The sequence below is a fragment of the Lutra lutra genome, chromosome 4, assembly GCF_902655055.1.
Source record: "Lutra lutra chromosome 4, mLutLut1.2, whole genome shotgun sequence".
NCBI classification, from domain to species: Eukaryota; Metazoa; Chordata; class Mammalia; order Carnivora; family Mustelidae; genus Lutra; species Lutra lutra.
Window position 1 is genome coordinate 139590775 of NC_062281.1, and position 21992 is coordinate 139612766.

The following is a 21992-nucleotide window of genomic DNA, read 5'->3' on the forward strand; positions in this document are numbered from 1 at the left end:
CATTCAAACTAGGACATTTTTGAGAATTAAAAATGAGCTATTACTGGGGCGCCTGGGTGGCTCAGTGGGTTAAGCCGCTGCCTTCGGCTCAGGTCATGATCCCAGGTCCTGGGTTCGAGCCCCACATCGGGCTTTCTGCTCAGCAGGGAGCTTGCTTCCTCCTCTCTCTCTGCCTGCCTCTCTGCCTACTTGTGATTTCTCTCTGTCAAATAAATAAATAAAATCTTTAAAAAAAAATGAGCTATTATTAATCATGTCACATCAAGATGTATAAACTGGGATGACTTGAGCAAATGGAGACATATGGTTACCCTATATATAATCTTTGTGTCCATCCAGTGGATGTGCCATAATTTATTAGCAATGTCATTATTATTATGCATTAAAATGTGTCATATTTTCAAAATGTATCTTTTAATTTAAACCAAAATCAAATGTTTTTTCAGAATTGGTGAAAGGATCTCAGGAATTTAAATGCTATCTTCATGTGTTTCTATCTGTAAAAGGGTATGTAGATAATGTTTACCTACTTTATGAGGTTGTCCTAAAGATGAAAATGAGATAATGCATCTCAAAGTCTGAGACACGATGGGCTTTCAGTAAATGCTGGTTCATGCTTTTCTCATTAAGTAGTTGTTTTCAATTTTATTATGATAATTTTCACTAATGACTTAGTTAAGGCATTCAGACTATACTATAAAGTTCACATCTAAAACTAAAGCTAAGATGAATAATACTCAGCACTATATCTATTATATTCCAGGGTCTTCATGACTTACTACTTTGTAGACTTCTTAAAGTCAAAAAAATGAAGAGAAAAGCAAAAAAAAAAAAAAAAAAAAACCCCAATGAAACACAAATATGGTTTTTTGAAAAGGGCAATTAAATTGACAAATCTCTAGTCAGACTGATCAAGCAAAAAAAAGAAAGAAGACACAAATTGTGGATGCTAGGAATGAAAGAGAGAGCACCATTAGAGAACCCATAGATGTTAAAGGGTTGATAAAAGAACACTATAAAAAAATTTGATCCCAGAACATTTGAAAACTTATGTAAGTGTACAAATTCTTGAAAATCACAGCTATCAAAGATCACTCAAGAAAAAAGTTAATTCGAATAACCCTTCTGTTATTATGGAAATGGAATTAAAAACTTTCCCTTCAAGAGAAGTCCAGGCTTGAGGGTTGCACTGGCAAATTCTATCCATACTTAAGGAGGAAATAATTCCAATTCTATACAAACTCTTATAGAAAATAGAAGAGAATGTCTCCCAACTATTTTTATGAGACTAGTTTTATTTTGTTACAAAACCAGGCAAAGAAATTACAAGAAAAGAAATTTCAGACTAATAAGCTTCATGAATATAGACAGGAAAATCCTTTACAAAATATTAGCATATCACTAATTAATTTATTAAAAAATAATAGCCATTAATTTATTTTAAAAAGTAATACATCTTGATCAAGTAGTGTTTATTCCTGGAATACAAATTTGGATTAACATTAAAAAAAATTCAGTGTAATTCACCATATCATTACACTGAAAAAGAAAAAAAAAACAGCATATCATCATGTCAATAGATGTTTGGGGAAAAAAAGAGCTTTGACAAAATTCAATATGTCAAATTGATAGTAAAAGTCTCAGCAAACCAGGTATCAAAGACATGGTGGATAAGATTACAAGGTGGCCTCCATGACCCTCACTTCCTGATGTTCACGACCTTGTATGATTTTCCTTTAAGTGTGATAAGACTTGTGATTTGCTTCTAATCAATGGAGTATGGAAAATATGAGATGTCACTCTCATAACTATATTACACAATACTGTCTTACTAGAATATTAACTCTACTCAGCTGCTGACATTAAAGAAGCAAGCTGCCACTAGTGAACTGTTTATGGAGAAGTCAACATGGCTGGGAACTCTACCAACCTCTAGGATCCAAGTATGGCCTTGAGCTGAGAGCCACCAAAGAGCTGGGCTCTCAACTGTATAATAGCAACTAAATGAATTCTGCCAATAACCTGAATGAAATTGAAAGTACATTCTTTTTCCATTGAGCTTCCAGATGAGAATACAGCTTGACTGATACCTTGATTGCAGCTTGGTGAAACTATGAGGCAGGAAATCATGTTACAATATGCCCAGATTCCTAACCCACAGAAACTGAGGGATAATAATGTGCTGCTGAGCCACTAAACTAAAGGTAATTTCTTAGATAGCATGAGAAAACTAACACAAATTATGGTATCTGGACCTGGGATTCTGCTGTAAGAAGTTCCTAAAAATGTGGACTGGTGTGGGAACCAGCTGGTGGTCAAGAGACTCAACAATTGTTAAAGGACCTCACAGAGAAAGCTTAGATTTCCTTGTAAAGATTGAAAGTAAAAACCTAAAAACTTAGAGTAACCTGCTGGGGAGAGCTCAAAAGGAGATGAGGAATGGATTATTGAAAATTTCCCCAACCTGATAAAGGCATGACTGAAAAAACAACAAGTAACAATCATACTTAATGGTGAAAGTCTTAGTGCTTTCTCCCTAAGTTGGGAAAAAGGCAATGTCTCTTTTAACCTCTTCTATTCAGCATTGTACAGGAGGTCCTGTCCAAGACAATAAAGAAAGAAAAGGAAATAAATAAAAGACACACAGATTGAAATGATGAAAAAAAACAACAACACCCCAAACCTGTCGACATTCACAGGTGACATGATAGTCTACATAGGAAATCACCCCAAATCTAAAAAAAATCTACGAAAATTAGTGAATTTAGTGAGATTGCAGAATATAGGGTCCATAAAGAAAAACTCTTTATATTTCTATATATATTTAGTATATATATACTATAGTATATATTTCTATATACTAACAATAAACAATTGAATAATGGAACAATCTTTTGCAATTGCACAAAAAACATGAAATATTTGGAATAGTTTGAATCATATAAAAGATTCATATGTTGAAATCTACAAGGCATTGATAAAAGAAATTTTATTTTTAAATTTTTATTATTATTATTTTTTAAAGATTTCTACTTATTTAGTTGACAGAGAGAGAGCATAAGTAAGCAGAGCAGTAGGCAGAGAAAGAGGAAGAAGCAGGCTCCCCACCAAGCAGAGAGCTGGAACAGAGAGCCTGACCTGAGGCTCAAACACAGGACCCCGGGATCACGACCCAAGCTGAAGGCAAATTCCTAACCTACAGAGCCATGCAGACACCCTGATAAAAGAAATTTTAAAATATCCAAGTAACTATAGAGATATACTATTCTCAGGAATAGGACTATTCAATATTTTTGAGATGTTAATTCTGCTCAAATTGATTTATAGATTCAATATAATTTCTACTAAAATTCCAGAAGGATTTGTTATTTTTGTAGATATTAGAAAGCTGATTAAAAAATTTATATGAAAAAGCAAAAGGTATAGATAGCCCAGGTAATTTTGATAAAGAAGAATAAAGTGCAAGGACTCACACTCCTTGATTGTATGAATTACCATAAAGCTATAGTAATATAGTAATAGTAGACAGTATGGAACTGATATAAGAACAGGCATATTGATTAATGTACAAAATGGGCAATTGAGAAATGGATCCAAACACATGTGATCAATTGATTAACAAAAAACAGTACTCGGTGGGGTGCCTGGGTGGCTCAGTGGGTTAAAGCCTCTGCCTTCAGCTCAGGTCATGATCCCAGGGTCCTGGAATCAAGCCCTGCATCGGGCTCTCTGCTTGGCAGGGAGCCTGCTTCCCTTCTCTCTCTGCCTGCTTCTCTGCCTAGTTGTGATCTCTGTCTGTCAAATAAATAAATAAAATCTTTAAAAAAAAAAACAATAGTACTCGGGTCATTTTATGAAGAAAGGATAATTTTTTCAACAAAAGGTAGTGGAATAAATGGTTAACCATATGCAAATAAACAAGCTAGCAAACAAGTCGGGGGAGAGGCGGAGAAGAGAAGAACCTGTTTATTCTGGGCCGAGGACTGAGCCTGATGCAGGGCTTGATCCCAGCACCCTGAGATCATTACCTGAGCCGAAATCAAGAACCTGATGCTCAACAGACTGAGCCACCGAGGCACCTCTAAAAATTAGCTTTAAATAGATCATAGACCTAAGTGTAAAGCCTAAGTTCCAGAGGAAAGCATAGAGAAAAATCTTTAAGACTATGATAGCAAAGATCACTTATATAGGAAGAAGAAGCATAAACCAATATAATAATTTATGAATAGCTCTTCATCAGAATTAAAATCTTCCTTTTGGAAGTCACTGTTTTAAAAATGAGAAGATAAGTCAGAGAATAGGAGTAATTATTTGCATACAAATAAAGGACATTTAGCCAGAATATATAAAGAATTTTTTTTAAGATTATTTATTTGTGAGAGACAGAACACAAACAGAGAGGAGGGACAGAGGGGAAGGGAGAAGCAGATTCCCCCACTGATCAGGGAGCCCAGTTGGGGGCTCAATTCGCTTGATCCCAGGACCCCGGGATCATGATCTGAGCTGAAGGCAGAGGCTTAACCAACTGAGCCACCCAGGCACCCCTAAAACTCTTATAATTCAATAATAATAAGATAAAATAATAAAAATGAACAAGAGATGCGGGCACCTGGGTGGTGCAGCTGGTTAGGCATCTGAGTCTTGTTCCCTTTCAGGTCATGATCTTGGAGACATGAGATGAGCCCTGTGTCAGGCTCCTTGTTGAGCATGGAGTCTGCTTGAGACCCTCCCTCTTCTTTTGCCCCTCCCTCTGGGTGTACACACTCTCTAAAATAAATTAATTAATTAAAAAAAAATGAAAACAAGACTTGAACTTTTACTGAAGAAGCAATAAAAATTGTAAATAAATACATGAAAATGAAAACATGTTACCTGGATATTAAAGATATAAATTAAAACCACAGTGAAATGCCACAGTGAGGTACAACATCTGCTAGTATGGGTAAAAATAGAAAACAACAACAACAGCAACAGAAACCTGATAACACCAAATTCTTTTTTTCTTTTTTAAGATTTTATTTATTCGTTTGACAGCACAAGCTTGGGGAACAACAGAGGGAGTAGGAGAAGCAGACTTCCCAATGAACAGGGAGCCAGACTTGGGGCTCAATCTCAGGACCCTGGGATCACAACCTGAGTCGAAGGCAGACCCTGAACCAACTGAACCACCCAGGTCCCCTGATAGTACCAAATTCTGACAAAGATGAGGAACAACAGAAACTCTAATAAATTGCTGATGGGAAAGACAATGGGACAGCTGTTTTTGAATAGGGTTTGAAAATTTCTTATAAGGTTAGACATATACACACCGTACTACCCAGTATACCACTCCTAGGGGTCTACCCAATAGAAAACATATGCTGACACAAACATCCTAAATGTCTATCAATTGATGAATAGATAAATAACTTATGGTATTTCCATACAATGGAATATTACCTAGCAATAAAAAGGAATGTAATACCACTTCTTGAACCAATGTGGATAAATCTCAAAATCACTGTGTTAAGTAAAAGAAGTCAGACACAACAGTATGATATTATTTATATGACATTTGGAAAAGAGAAAATCATAGAAATCAGAGAAATGGATGATTGAGCTGAGGGAACTTTTCGGGGAGATGGAAATAGTCTCTATCTTATTATAGTTGTGGTGCACAACTGTATACATTTGTCAAAATTCACTAAGCCATATAGGTAAAAGGTAAATTTTACTATATATGAATTATATCTTAAAAAACTTTTAAAATTAGTATACAACTTAAATTGACTTTTATGTAATTTTTTATGAATTCCCAAACTACTTAATCCTTTTAGTGTCAGACATTTTTTAATGAAACAAGTCATATTCATCTTTTAAAAAACCAAATGTACGGAAGGAATTCAGAGATACAGCCAATAAAACTATAGTTTTGAAAAACAATTCATTATCTGTCCTGGACTATGACTTAAGTCAAGCATATAGCTGTGGTCTTTATGTGAAAAGCTAGCGATGTCTATTTGTTGAGAGGACTGCATTCTAGATTAAGAGTTTTGGAAAATTCTTTTCATAATTTTTTTTTCTCTTCAATAATCTACTTTTGAGGTAGAAAATTTGTTCTCTTTCAAACACATTTTATTTCTTGATGTTCCACACTTTCTACCAAAGGCCATAAGTTATTTTACAAACAATTCACTGTAAAGATCTCCATCTAAACTTTTATCTCCTTTTATAATCTGTTCCTAGTCTCATCTACAGCCTCTTCTCATGACCCTTAGAGAAACCATCCTCATTACTCCCTCTTCTCAACTATACTGATGAAAAAATTTCCCTTCAAACTCCCTTTGATAAACTTCCTTTGTTCTTCTAAAAGACACTACTTATTAGATGCCTTTCCAGTGGGCTTCAGTTTCTCCCAGTCTCCCCAATTTAATATAAACCAATGACCTAAGTTTTTTCTCAAATCCTACTGTCAGTTTTTGTATAATTATAATGTCAGTCTTACTGAGACTCATTATCTGCATCCCAATACCACTGATTTGTTTCAGCCTTTCCCAGATATTGCTGCTGTCCTTCCAGGTTTTATGTTCACTGCTATTGTTAAGTGAATTTAACTTTCAAATTCATGACTTTGCCATTCACTCTGTTTTTTCTTGACCCATTTGATTGCACAGCGCACACTATGCCTATGACATAACCATAATTTACCAACATTGATTGATACATGTTGGGTCTCATCTTCCCATGCCATTTCTCTACTAATAGATCGTAAGCCACAAATGCCCCATTTCTGATCATAGTATCTTTACCATCCAAGTCGCCATTCTGTTATCCTCATAGAACTGTGTTTTTGCTCTTCCCTAAACACAAATAGTCCCTTTTTCTGGTCATAATTCATTTTTCAGCTAGAATTACATGATCAGCTATTTTCATGTACTTATCAATATCTCAAACTCTTGTACTCTCTTGAACTTTCATTAGATCCTTGATGTTAATTTTCCACCATGATCATAACTATTAACAGTTTCTTTCAGTGCTCTTTCATGGAATATTGCCTGAGAGCCAAAGAATGATGACATAGTTTACTTCAAAGTAATGCAATCCTGTGCCAATTAGGCCTTCATCACTATTCAGCAGTGCTTTTAATCATCTTTTGTTAAACTATTTTGATTATTTTCCTCATCATTCTATTAAATTGAATTTTAAATGAACCATTTAAAATTCATTTATTAGGTGAAGTTCCTTTATCTGTGTACATTATTATCCAATGGAAACATAAATACAAGTAAAATATAAACACTCATACTCACTTAGAAATGGGATTGACACTGGCTTCAATAATTGTTAAACACTTACAACACTTAATGTTTTCTGGAAATTCTTGTACACCTAAAATGTAAAGAAAAAAAAAAGCACATGAAAATGTCCCAGCAAAAATTCTTTAAGCTATAGTTCTAATATTAAGAACAATTAATCAAAGCTATGAACACAGTATAGATATAATATCAATACACCTTTAGGATAATCATTTAAATAAGCATAATAATGTAATAATATACTAGTGTTATGTAAAATATACACTTTAAATATACACTTTAAAATAAATTTTAATTTATTTATTTTAATTTAATTTAATTTAATTTAATTTTAATTTAAATAGTATTTTATCACAGTAATAAGTAATATAATAATAAGTAATAATAAGAAATTGGATATAAAATTGAAGACATATATATATTTGGCATGAGATGGATCTTGGCTCTCTACAAATTTAAAGCAATAAAAATAAGTATTTGGTCAGTAAGTGCTGCTTCTAGGGGAAGGGGATATCAGATATAAAGAAAACGGAAGATAAATTTTTTCTTTTATTTTATAAGATGGGAAGATTGAACACATATGTGTGAAAAATATCTAAGGATATATCACAAAACCAATAGATTCCCAAATTACTGTGGGTCTCTAACAAATTTTATGCAAGTCTTCCTTGTTAGCTGCACATGGTGTGCCTGAAAGAGCAAAGAGGTGAGCAGCTCGTCCTTGGGTCCTCTCTGGAGTGTCTGAGATAACCAGCCTGGCTCAGCGCCCTTAGAGAACTGCTCATCTGCTGTCAAAGTTGTGCTGTAGGCTATGTGATAGAAAAACATAGGTCTTTCTACAAAACTGAAAATCAGCAAGCCACACACCTAGCCCATAAATGTGAGGGTCAGAGAAATTAAAGATATGGAGGATATTCCAATTGATATAAGTGAATCAAATACAGTAGGCCCTATAAAAGAAAAGAAGGCAGAAATATGAAGCTATTCTTATACGCCTGCAGTACTACGTGCTCTAAATTTTCGAAATGATTATTAAGGGTGTAAAAAATTTCCATAAAGTACTAGTCCTATTCACTGCTTCATATTTGACAAAAAGATAAGGAACATTTTGCAGTAGGTTTTTGTGGAACGTTTTAATGATAGATACACAAGAAAGAAAACCCTCCCATTGACCTAGACAACATGTCCACAAAACCTTGAAGTGCAGTAAAGCAGTAAGGCTAGTAAAGCAGCAGGAGGATAGTCAAACCAAGGCGGGTCACTTACCCACTGCAAATGACAGATATAAAAGATTACATGGGGATGTTTCTTTTTTTTTTTTTTTTAAAGATTTATTTATTTATTTATTTGACAGAGAGATCACAAGTAGGCAGAGAGGCAGGCAGAGAGAGAGGAGGAAGCAGGCTCCCTACCGAGCAGAGAGCCCGATGCGGGGTTCGATCCCAGGACTCTGAGATCATGACCTGAGCCGAAGGCAGCGGCTTAACCCACTGAGCCACCCAGGCGCCCCACATGGGGATGTTTCTCATGCTTTTTCTCCCTACGTGAAATTTCATCAGAAGCTATGCTGTCCTAAAGTTATTGCTGAAGTATTTCAGCTTCTTAATAAAAACTGAAGGACGTGTAAAAGTTGCATTATGTACAAATTGAATGGGAAAAGCCAATTTTCTTTTTTAGAAAGACCATAATACCTAGAGATGCCCTCACTAACTAGACTTTAACAAAACGGCAAAGAAGTCAATAATTCAATCCTTGAGATGTCCTCAACATTTTCCTTTAGTATTTATATTTACTTTGGATATCAGCAACTAAGAGGGGAATAAGACTTCATTTACCCTTTAGCTTTTCCTGTTTGGTCACCAATTTGTGCTCATTGCATACTGGAGAACCTGGTGCCTTATCTCTACAGGTGCTTTCCTTGGGATGAATTTTCCTTAAATTACGTGTAAACCAAGACATGAAAATAGAAGCAAATTTAAAAATGATTTTAAGAAAACACTGTAATTCTTTATCTTCTACTGAAAATGGAATTCCCTGCTGTGGTGAAAATACTACTAAATTACTTATTTAAAAACTTTTATTAGTTGTTTGCAGTTCCAACTTAAAGTTTTTCAAAGAAGATTCTATTGAATTAAGGTGGAATCCCAACTTCACACTTACTGGCTCGGTAATCTAATACAAGTCATTTAAATGTTCAATGTCTTAGGGGACGCCTGGGTGGCTCAGTTGGTTAAGCGGCTGCCTTCGGCTCAGGTCATGATCCCAGCGTCTTGGGATCGAGTCCCGCATCGGGCTCCTTGCTCTGCAAGGATCCTGCTTCTCCCTCTGACACTCTGTCTGCCTGTGCTCTCTCTCTCTCTGACAAATAAATAAATAAAATCTTTAAAAAAAATAAAAAAAAATAAATGTTCAATGTCTTAGTTTCCTACTTTGAAAGTTGGTGATTATACAAATGGTTTCAAAGAGAGTTGTGATGAGAACAGAGAGAGAAAGCAGATTAAGTAATTGGCACAAAGTGCCTTATGAATGTTATCTATAATTATTAGAAATACAGTTGACCCTTGAACAGCACGGATTTGAACTGCAAAAGTCCACTTATCCATGGATTTTTTTCAATAGATACATGCAGTATTGTAAATGTATTTTCTTTCTTAACATTTCTTTTCTCTCACCTATGTGGTTGTAAGAATACAGTATTAATATATTTAATACACAAAATATGTGTTAATCAGCTGTGTGTTTTTGATAAGACTTCTAGTCAACAGTAGGCCATTAGTTAAGTTTTGGGAGAGTATAAAGTTATATGTGGCTTTTTGACTGTGCAGGGGAATGGCCCCCCTTAACCCCAGTGCTATTCAAGGGCTGCAGTAAATAGAAGCAGATTGTCTCAGTCAAGAAAGGAACAGAATATCAAAATGACCTGGCTTGAGGTACTACATCTATAAAATTTATCCACCTAAGAGAACAAAGCAAATAAGTAGGAATTAGTATGCTGAATGACTATTCTAATATCTAATTAACATATATCTGAGATAAATGCTCTAAAACTTTTTCAGGGGAACTTTACTATATGTACTAATATATGGGCCCTAAGGTTTAGGAAAAGTTCTAGAGCATATCTTTAACTCATAGTTCAAGCTAAACATGAAGAGGTAGTTTAGCAAAGAGTTAAATGCACAGATTGGAAGCATGACTGTATCTCAGTGTTGTTACTTAACTAGCCCTATAATCTCATGTGACATAATATTTGAGCATCACGTATTCATTTCTTGTCTAATTCACAGGGTTGATCTGAGTATTAGATGGTAGAAAGGTAAAGCAATTAGTATCATGTCTGGCACTTAAAAGTACCTAATATATACTAGATAAAATTCATGTATTAATATGCCACAGTATAAAATAATTTAATTCTCTTAATAATCTTATGAGGAAGATATATTAGGCAATATTGTTTTCATTTTATGGATGAAAAACCATACATTAACAAAGATTAGGTAACATATAAATAACTAAAGGGTGTTTATAGATGAGAACGGACATAGGTAGGAATTAATTCAATTTTTTAACACTACATCTTTTATTCCTTTTTATTTCATTATGTTCCTTCCTATTAAGATTATGATAGATTTGGTTATAAAATCCACACCTTTATTAACAAGTCTTTGTGGCTGATCTGTCTGGTCCTCTGAAACACAGTGTTTTCAATTTAAAAAAAAAAGTTTATGTTTGTAACACACACACACACACACGCACACGCACACACACACATTTTCTACCATGAACTTTGTTTTGATTTTCAAATGCATTCATCCAGAAATAGAGGGATACAGACCCTCCACTTTAACAATATACCTATTTCAACCATTTTTACTTGTGATAACTCTAGGAAATGAGGAGGTCAAGCATTTGTAGACCATTACAATTCAAGTTCTATTCCCTGGTTTTCAGTTGAGACAACACATAAACATTCTAACACAAGCCTGTGAGGAACTCTCTTCGAAGGGTATTAAGAGTTCACTTTCCTGACTCCCCGAAGGTTCAAGCTCATTATATTTAGACTAGATTCAAACCTTGGCTGAAAAACCAAAGAGAACTGTGCTATATAATTACATAATTACATGGCAAAGTACAGTCAAAATGGTGTATTTAGATTTTAAAATAGACTAAGATCTATTCACAAAAAGTTGGTGATACCAATAAATGTTTATCTGCTCAATGAAGACACTATGGTAATATTTTCCCAATATGTTCACTTCAGTAACCATATCACAAGACCATCTTGAATATGTTCACAGAAATACCTTCAAATGAGAAATGACATTTCTGTATCCTGAACTTAAAACAGAAACAAAACTTTTAGTGTAATGGAATCAATCAAAGTTGCATTAACAGAATATTAATAACTTGAAGTAAAAAAGATATGATTGACTACTTTATCTGATTAATTGTTTTCTTTGCCCTTCCATTTTTAAAAGAAGTTAGATTGAATAAGTTCCTGCTCAACTTTCAATTATTCAAGAACTTATCCACTTTGTGGATTATTCATTCTTGTTCTCTTTCCCGCTTCCTCCATTTGATCATTATACATCTCTGTCATTCTTGCAGAGGATGTGCAGAAGAAGGGAAAGAGGAGAATTCCCAAATCAGTCAAATATGGATCTTTCCTGCTTAGCATGGGAGAAATTGAAAAATCACAGCTAAGTTTAGATTTTAGTATACCTGGTTGTTTTTATTTGGACTATCTCATCTATTACTAATGCAGATGACTACCTCTTGACAGAATGATCTTAAACCTATAAATATAATATAGATTTCAACCTTATTTAGTTCTAAAAAAGATTATTGGTGTCAAAATAAAACAAAACTAAATTGTCATTAAATTTTTGGGTTAGACTTTAAGTTGGTTTTAAGTTGATATTAAAGAATGAAAGCAAATCTTTTTCCCATGCAATAGATAAATACAGAGTCCAAGCAAAGCAAACAATTGTAATTATCAAACATAGAGCCTAACAATAACAATAGCAACATTGATCCTTATGATCATAAATGAAAGCCAAGCTGGAATGTGACATTTTTATAACATATAAACCATTTTTAACTTTTATTTTCTGAATATATTTATTTAATGTTATAATTTTTACCTGTCCTCATTCACTCCCTCACCTAAATCCTCAATATAAATATAAATAAAAACACATTTAAATTCTATCATCTGCATGAAAATTTATTCAACTATTTTAGTCCATGTCACTCTCTCCTCTTAATACCTAGTATTTTAGATTATACTATGTCTGAAATTAAATATCACTGAGAAGTGAGACATAGTACTTCTTTACAAGTTGAGGAGTCACTGCTTTACCATTTTATTATATATAGTTTTCTGATATTTGACTCACTAACTGTGATTATAATGTCCCCGAGAGAAAAGGGCCACTCATATATTCGACAAATATTTGAGTATCTGTTAGGAACTATACTAAACATTGGGGACATAGCATGATAAAAATGGATACATTCTCTTCATTTGCAGCGCTTTTATTCTAGCAAAAGAATTTGTACAATAAAACATAGAGAAAATTAATGTAAATATATAAAATTATATAGTATCTTAGCAATAAGGAATGCTATGGGAAAAGATTAAGAGCAGAATGAAGAAGGATCAGAAACACCTGGGAATTTTGAAGTTAACTAGGGTGATTAGGGTAAGCCTCATTATTGATTAGGAAGATGGCATTTGAACAAGGACTTAAACAAGGTGAAAGAGATAAGATACAGATGTCTGGATTTCTGAGAGTGGAAAGTCAGAATATTCCAGGCACAGGGAATAGATAGTGAAGATGCTACGAGGCCTGAGTATGCCTAGTGTATTCTAGAAATAAGTAAGGAATCCAGAATGGTTAAAATACAGCAAAGAAGAGAAAAGTAGCAAAAAGTTAAGTCATAGAGATAACAGGGGTGTGGATATGGGGGGTAAGATGAGAGTAGCTACACATATAGGGCTTCTCAAGCCATTGCAAGGACTTTGGTTCTTACTCTAAATGAAATAAAGAAACACTGAAGGACATAAGGGTAATTTGGTCTGATTTGTAGTTTAAGAGGATCATTCTGGTCCCTGAGTAGGGTGGCGTTTCTAGGAGGAAAGCCAACTGGAGGTTTCTGTAAGTAAAATATGAAAAGAGTTGATGGTGGCTTACTCTGGGTGAGAGCAGTGGAAGGAGTGATAAGTGAAATGGAGCTGGATATATTTTGAATGTAAGACCAATAGGATTTCCTGATAGATTAGATCTGGAGTATGAAAGAAAAAGGGAATCAAGGATGACTCAGCTTTTTGGCCCAAGCAACTTGAATGAAGGGGTTCCCCTTAATTTAGACGGAAAAAGCAGTGTGTGAAATAGGTATTGAAGAGAAGATAAAGAGTTCACTTTTGGACTTATATAATTTGAGATGTCTGTTAGACTTCTAAGAGCGCATGTCAGGTAGGTATTTGTTTAAGAACCTAGAGTTTAGGAGATAGGTCTGGACTGCAGGTCAAAATTTTGGGGAGTCATTAGTATATAGATAGTATTTAAACCATGGGACAAAATGTGAACACCAATGATGTAAGATAGTGAAGAAAAGAGGACCAAGAACTGAAGCACGGAGGACTCCAAAATGAGGATAGGAAGAATCAGCATACAAGACTGAACAAAGTCAGTCAGACAGATGGGTCAAAAAATAATTAAAAATAGAACTTCCCTATGACCCTGCCATTGCACTACTGGGTATTTACCCCAAAGATACAGATGTAGTGAAAAGAAGGGACAGCTGTACCCCAATGTTTATAGCAGCAATGGCCACGGTTGCCAAACTGTGGAAAGAACCAAGATGCCCTTCAACGGACGAATAGATAAGGAAGATGTGGTCCATATACACTATGGAGTATTATGCCTCCATCAGAAAGGATGAATACCCAACTTTTGTAGCAACATGGATGGGACTGGAGGAGATTATGCTGAGTGAAATAAGTCAAGCAGAGAGAGTCAATTATCATATGGTTTCACTTATTTGTGGAGCATAACAAATAGCATGGAGGACATGGGGAGTTAGGAGAAGGGAGTTGGAGGAAATTGGAAGGGGAGGTGAACTATGAGAGACTATGGACTCTGAAAAACAATCTGAAGGGTTTGAAGAGGTGGTGGGGGTGGGAGGTTGGGGGAACCAGGTGGTGGGTATTAGAGAGGGCACGGATTGCATGGAGCACTGGGTGTGGTACAAAAACAATGAATACTGTTATGCTGAAAATAAATAAATTAAAAGAATGAAAAAAAAAAAGAAATCTACAAGAAAAAAAAAATAAATAAGCGAGTATTGACTCCTAAAAGCCAAATGAAGTAAATGTGTCAAGTAGGAAGAAGTGATCAGTTGTTTGAAATTATGCTGATAGGCCAAATAAAATGATGGCCAAAACCTGACTGGATTTAATAATGAGGAGATCAGGGTGTCCCTGACTGGAATGATTTTGGAGGAGTAGTGGGCTTGAAGACTGGAATGGTCTAAGAGAAGATGAGGGGAAAGAAACTGTAGATAGAGAATACAGACATTCCCACCTAGACTTTGGCTACAAGGGGGAGGGGGACATTCAGGGAAGAGGAGACAAGAAGCTTTCTTTAGAATGGAAAAAATAACAGCATGTGTGTATACTAATTAAGGTCAACAAGCAGAAAAGAAAATCTTAATGATGTAACAGAAAATAAGGAGAATTGCTGAAATGGCATCTATGGGTAGGAAGGAGAGGGCGATTATTCAGTGGAGAGACTGGCTTCAGAGAGGAACAGGAATATTTCATCTGTGCTAACAGGCAGGAGTCAGAGACTGTGGGTACAGATGCTTATAGATGGGTAGCTATGACGGTTAGTGTCTGGGGAAGTTATCATCTGAGAGCTTTAATTTTTTTAGTAGAGTAGAATCAGTACCCACAAAGATGGGAGAGAAGGCATGGTAGGAGTTTGAAGGCAGAGGAGAACAAACGAAATAATCACCAGAAGAGGAGACTCAATGGACTAAGGAAATGTAACGTGACATTGGGGAAGTGTGTTAAGGCTTCACTTCAGATTTTTGATCATAAATTTAAGTGACATCAGTCAATGTGGTTGAGTGGTTTTTCCAGATCCTTTTAGCAATAGGTGGAGAGTTGGATTCAGCCAGGTTTGTCATTTCACTGAGCAAACAGATGGATATGAAAAGGGAAAGGGTATCAAGGGTATCATGTGATGAGTTACCACAGAATTCAAGCCATGCAAAGAAGGCAAAAGCAAAAAAACAAGCAAACAAGGCAAGGTTGGAAAGATATGTCAGAATATTCATTGATTGGTGGTTCTGATAGGTTAAATGATGATTGGAGTTGTATAAGAAAGTGATCTGCAAAGAGGATGGAGTCGGAGAATTAGATTCATCAGCTGATATTCAATTTCTTGATACTCCTGACAGTATCTTGATCAGACTAAGGAAAACAATGAAAACTCAGCAAGTGTTTATTAAATTGGATCTAATTATATTTTCACATCAATATTTGAGACAATGAACTAAAATATTTTAGAAATATGGAAAGAAATATTTGAGTTTAGTACAGAGGCTTAAGATTCAAAAGTATCTCTTTCTAATCAAACATAATATAAAAAACTTCCTACAAATATCAAATTTTGAATGAGTTAGTGCTCTCTCTAAAATGCATTAAAATTTATGTTTATTACTTATAACTTTTGTATGAATCAGTACACATGATAATAGTTGTGGATTGTTGACAAGCTTATTTTCTGAATTTCACAGATATCATCTGTCCAAATGGTTCATTCTGTGATATAAGTGCCATATGCTGATAAAAGACAAAAACAAAATGTTATTTCTTGTCTAAAATAAAGGAGGAAATACATTTAAGAGATTTCGATATTTTCATCTAATATTTATTTTCACTGTGACACTGATTTTTATAATTTTTTTCAATTTTGAGAAAGCAGGCAGGCTATTTGTATATATCTAGTAAACTAGATTAGATTTAGGAACAGAAAAAAATGGAATTTACTGAGAAAATGTTATAAGCACTTTGCTTTATTTCATCTTCACAACAGTTTTTTAAAGTGGTTTATTACTCCCATTTAACTAATGGAAAAACTGAACCTCAGAAGCTAGCCAGGATTTGAAACCAGTCCAACCTAATCCCAAATACTATCAAATCTTACCTACGTTAAGCTGCCTCCATCAAAACTAGGATTTAAACTACTTTGGGGCATAAGTCCTAGCTACCCAAGATTGGCAATGTAGGATTTATAACAAAGCAATCTATGTTGCATTTGTTCCATACATACTCTCTAGGTCAAATACAAACAACCCCACCTTTCTGGAATTCTGAGTTTAGTGCACACTCAGGATTGACTATGCAGCATTTTTACATGGAGCATATGTAAATTGCATTTGTTCTTTAATTACCTTCAGTCAAGTTTCAGATGGTATCAACTTCCTGAAACTAAATTGTAGTGGTCAGGAATAAAGTTCCTTATTTCTGATTTTAATATATCTGCAATATGTGCTATAAGCCTAATTCAGAATATTTGTGTTCTTTATGTACTGCTCAACTGATATTTATTACAGGGAAAAAACAGGGGCTACTCAAAATAGGCAAAGTTTAAGTATGAATAAATTATAATAATGTCTGACAATAGAAGGGTGATGGGGAAAACTACAAAATTAATAAAAGAATTCTTCATGTCTATCATTCTTATCATGTGTAGAGGTAAGCAGCTACACCTAATGAAAAATTTCAGTTAGACAGCCAATGAGGAACTCAAGTCAACCTGGAAAGGTTAAGTTGCATTAATTATACCCATTTAAAGAAGATAATGCAATATGAAACATTCTTGGTACAATTTCTAACCAGCATGATTAAAATAAAATACTTTGATATATAAAAGGATAAATTATGATATTATTTTGGAAAAATAGTTTGTGTATAAACCTACATTCCCCAAAGATATTTGATCAATGGGGCAATACTCTACTGAGTAGGAAGTAGTGGTTACAGGGAGATTTCAGAGGGAGCAATCTATTGCATATGAGAAAGCCAAAAGCATTCAGCAAGTAGGTTAGTTGGGAGAAAATGTACAGGTATTTACACCTTAAAAGAAAGAGAGAGAAAAAGCAAGAAAAATAAACAGACTGGAATGGTTTGCTTTAGCTCTAATCGCTCTAGTGAAGAGAATCAAGAACTCAGTAGGAATGCATGCAAGGAGAATCTAAAGGTCTCCTGCAAGACTCTGCCTACTTTACTGGCATTATAAAGAGAAAAACCAAAGGCAGGTAAGGTGATCAATAATCTGAGACAGTCATACGATTGATTCTGCCTTAGGGATATGTCTGGCAAAAATTTTGAGAAGTCTTTGTGACCTTGACCAACAATGAGTTGATTCACAGAGGAATCAATCTGACTTAGACAAAGTGAATTAAAAAGTGATACCTGATTGCCTCTCCCTTTTCTCTCTACTTCAGAAACAAACATTAAGAAAAACACAACATTCATAATAGCAAAATAAACTATTTAATAATCTTGCTTCATATTTGACCAATGAATTTTTCCTTCATTATCAATCAAGCACTTTATTGAGCACTTACTACACCTGCATATTGATAGTGGCTATTGAGAATCTAGAAACAGTGTATAGTGCAGCAGTTCTTGTTCTCAAGGAGTTTATACTGATGCTGGCAGGGAGTACAGAGTAATAGAGAGAGGGCTCACATGCATCATTACCAGTTCAATTTTGTTCTCTTACAATTTTCCAGGATTTACAGAGACACAGAAGACAGGTTAATCACTCAGCTCAGAAAAGGCTCTGTTGCAACTCAAGGAAAAGTTATCAGTTCATGTGACAGAGCTCAGAACAGACCTCAGAAGAATGAGGGTGTGAGGGAAGGTCCTTTTTTAAAATTTATATTTAGCTATATAATCAGATTGTAAACCCCATCCCCTGACGAGTCAAGTGTTAGTTATACCTGTAAGCATTGCTTATTGCTTTTATTTCTTGATGAAGACATCAAAAAACAAGTGAGAAGTCCTGGCATGATGCTGAGAAGGTGGCAAGAGAACAGACCTGGTACTCGTTGCCATCATATCCTCTAATGGAAATACAGGGAGTCAATTCTCATTTCAACACTATAACCTTGGGTAAAAGTAGATTCTATAGAAAGGAAAGGTAGTCTTACAGTAAGGAAAGAGCTAGTGATTTTCAGATAAATAACACATTAAGAGTGTTGTAAGAGAGCCATTTAATAGGGCAAAATACTAAGCTTTACTCTAAATAAAAGGTCTCATGATTTGTCAGACACAAAAAAGAGTATTTACTGTTAATTGATAACAACTGCATGGTAACATTTTCTCCCCAGCTCACATAAGGTGACCCAAAATAGATTTCCCCAGGAATTTATATACATACTACTAGAGTTTCTGTTTCTCTCATGCTCAAATTTTAAAGATTTTATCATTTAATTGGTTACTCATATCTTCTTTTTCTAGTGTGTTTGAGAGAAACTCCCTTTCCTCACTGAATGTTGAGGATATTATTTGTTGTCACTGTTTTGCATGCATTTGGGGAAAGGGCGGAATAATTGGCAAGTTAGTAAAACACATAATAATGCCTTCAACTCTGATTGCCTTTCATTTTAACTAACAATAGTGATTTTGCCCACTATGATGCTACTCAGATCTGTTCTTGTACAGAAATAAGTTTTAGATGATGAGAGAAAAATCACTTAATTGCTGCAGAATTAAGAAGGGCTTTCATGTTAATTCATTTTCATTAAAGTTCTTAAATTACAGTATCAGTCTCTCTGAAGCAGTGACAAGTCAACAATCAGACTTAAAATTGAACCACTGCCTAATTAAACCTTATCATTCATTGTCTTGCTTTATCATATAAAACAACTTATTATGACTATGTATCAGCTCTACAAACAGGCATAGGCTATTATTCAGAGATCACAATATCATAAAATGCATTGATCTCTGATACATGGGATTTTTATTTTACTTTGAATTAAGATCTGAGGAATAAATGATAAAAGATCCATTGGCATGGAAGGTGACACATTTATCCATGGATTGCTGCATGTAAATTTGGTAACGGAAAGACTTAAGAGAGGAAGGGTGATCTACATGCAGCATGAATGTTTCTTTACTTGTCTCTCTCCTCTCTCTGTCTCTTTCTCTCTTTGTATATGTATACATGTATCTTATGTAATTCTTTATTGTAGTATTAGTAGATCCTTAGTGTATACTCAATAACCAGAGAATATGTAGTTTTAGTTTTTATTATAAACAAAAGGTAATATTTTAAAAACTGACAATATACTTGGCCGCAATGTGAAAGCCAATAAGTAAAGAGATCAGTATCATCCAGACCATGTAGTCTACAATATAGTTCAATAAAAATCATGTGATGACTGAAAAAACCCCTAATATATTAGAATACAAAAAGCAACTGAGTAAATCTTAAGAAAGTAGAATAAGCATAATAAACATTGCTGCAGTAGGAAGTGGAAAAGTAAAAATAACAATGGAAAATAAACCAACCAATACAGAGGCAAACAAGGTTTATTCGAAAGACTAGTAGAGTAGAAAAACTTCTGATTGGATGGATGGTAAAAAAAAAAAAGAAAAAAAATGGCATGAGCAAACAATACTAGAAATAGAAAGGGAGAAATAGGCACACATACGGTAGAGATTTATAAAATGTGAGAGAAGCCTATGGGCAATGCATGACAATACAATTGAATATCTAAATGATGGAATAGGTAATTTCCTAGGGAAGTATAACTTTTGAAAAAGTAACACAAAAGATATGAAGGTATAAGGATGGGTTAGAAAAAACCATCATATGCGGAAAATATAATTTATACATAAAAATTCAAAAGAATCTAGTGGTCATGTATTTAGCACCATGATTGAATGTAAGGTCAAGATATTAAAGTTAGTAATGTTTCCAAGCGCCTGGGTGACTCAGTAGGCTAAGCACCTGCCTTTGGCTCAGGTCATGATCTCAGGGTCCTGGGATCAAGCCCAGCATCAGCTCCCTTCTCCGTGGGGAGTCTGCTTCTCCCTCTGCCTCTGCTCCGACCCCTGCTGTGCATTCTCTCTCTCTCTCACACACACAATAAATAAAATTTTTTTTAAAAGTTAGTAATGTTTCCATATAACATCAACTAAAATTTTAAAAAGTACTTAAAAATGAACACAATGTAAAACTAATAAACTACTTAGAAATAACTCTAACAAAATGTGTGCAAGTCTCTCTTGAAAGAAATCACAAAACCTTCTTGAAAGACACAAAATAAGACCTAAGTAAAGGTGAATAGCATGCTCATAGATTACAACTAGTTCTCTCTGTGTAAAAAGGGTCAGGAAATATTTCTCAGAATAAGTGACATCTTAAATGTCTTTTAAAGGTGCTGAAGACTCTAGCTGAGGAGGACAGCAATGGGGAGGAAGGAATATTTGGGGCAGAGAAAACAGTATTTTTGCTGTGCCACAAGTAATCAGGCTGATGCATTTGGGAACAACAATTTGGTATTACCTGAGAATGAAATGGAAGGGACATGAGTCGGTTAGAGTTGTGGTTAGAGAGATAGATGAAAGTCATTCACACAAATTATGTAGATAACTTTTCTGTACATAATAGTTCACTTAAATAAAACTTTTAATATAAAAGAGTATTTTTGAATTATGGAGGGAAAATGGTGAATCAAGATGTCAGGTGGCAGAAATGGATATGAAAAGTAAAGATTTGGGGCCACATGGACAATCAAGATCAGACTTAACCCCAGCCTCCAAGTGAGTTAGTTTCATCATAAAAGGTCACTTATCAAATTCAAGCACATTTCAAGCAAATTTTTGCCTCGACTGACTAGTACTTGAGTGAGTCACTGCCTCAAAATTAAACATTCTACTGTCAGTACCTAAATGCCAATACAGATTACATTCTCGCATACCTTGACTTGTCCACCAGGACTATTCCAACCTTGTCAACTGTGATGCTGACACTGCACTTATTTTTTCCTATCTACTGTTTCTTCCCTTGACAGATTCCTAAAGGATGTATTATGTTCTTTAAGTGACAGTCTAGGTCTCTGCCACAGAATTCAGGGACAGCTTTTTAAGGTATAACTTTGTGAAAGGACTAATGTCTCAAAATCTTTTGCTGTTTGTGTAACTTCTATCAATGGCTGATATATCATCATGTTCATCAAACCTTTTGTACTATACTAACTTTGCTTCAACATGTCTAGCACATCATTTTGCATAGATATTTCCAGAATATAGAGATCATAAGCACAGCAAAAACTCCCTAAATAATATTCACAAGGACTTCTAAGGATGCTCATGGACTTCTTTCTGAATCAAAGAAGTATAACTTGCAATTCACTTTCTGGCAACAAATTTCTTGGTGTAAGAGGCCCACTAGGAGACTATTATAAAATAAGGTGTTTCTTAGGAGTTTTGTGCTTATTATTTGGGGATGATTTTTTTTTCTAATCCTCTTGAAAAAAAAAAACAGATATTTATTTATTCAGAATACTCAGTTAAACCTGTCTGAAGACCAAGGGATGTGTTATTTTTGGCAACGTGATATCACTCAGAATTGTAATTTGAAAATAGAATTTGATATGTGAATGTAT

At 34.6% G+C, this 21992-nt stretch overlaps 1 protein-coding gene across 6 annotated transcripts in view; it reads right to left on the reverse strand.

Annotated features, from left to right (window-relative positions):
* The window catches only part of LRRC7 (leucine rich repeat containing 7), a 575277-nt gene that overhangs the window by 277601 nt on the left and 275684 nt on the right, over window positions 1-21992 (reverse strand). For all 6 annotated transcript variants that reach the window (XM_047725077.1, XM_047725083.1, XM_047725078.1 and 3 more), the window contains exon 5: window positions 7290-7368. In XM_047725077.1, coding sequence (XP_047581033.1) covers window positions 7290-7368 — 79 coding nt within the window. The remainder of the gene's footprint in view (window positions 1-7289; window positions 7369-21992) is intronic.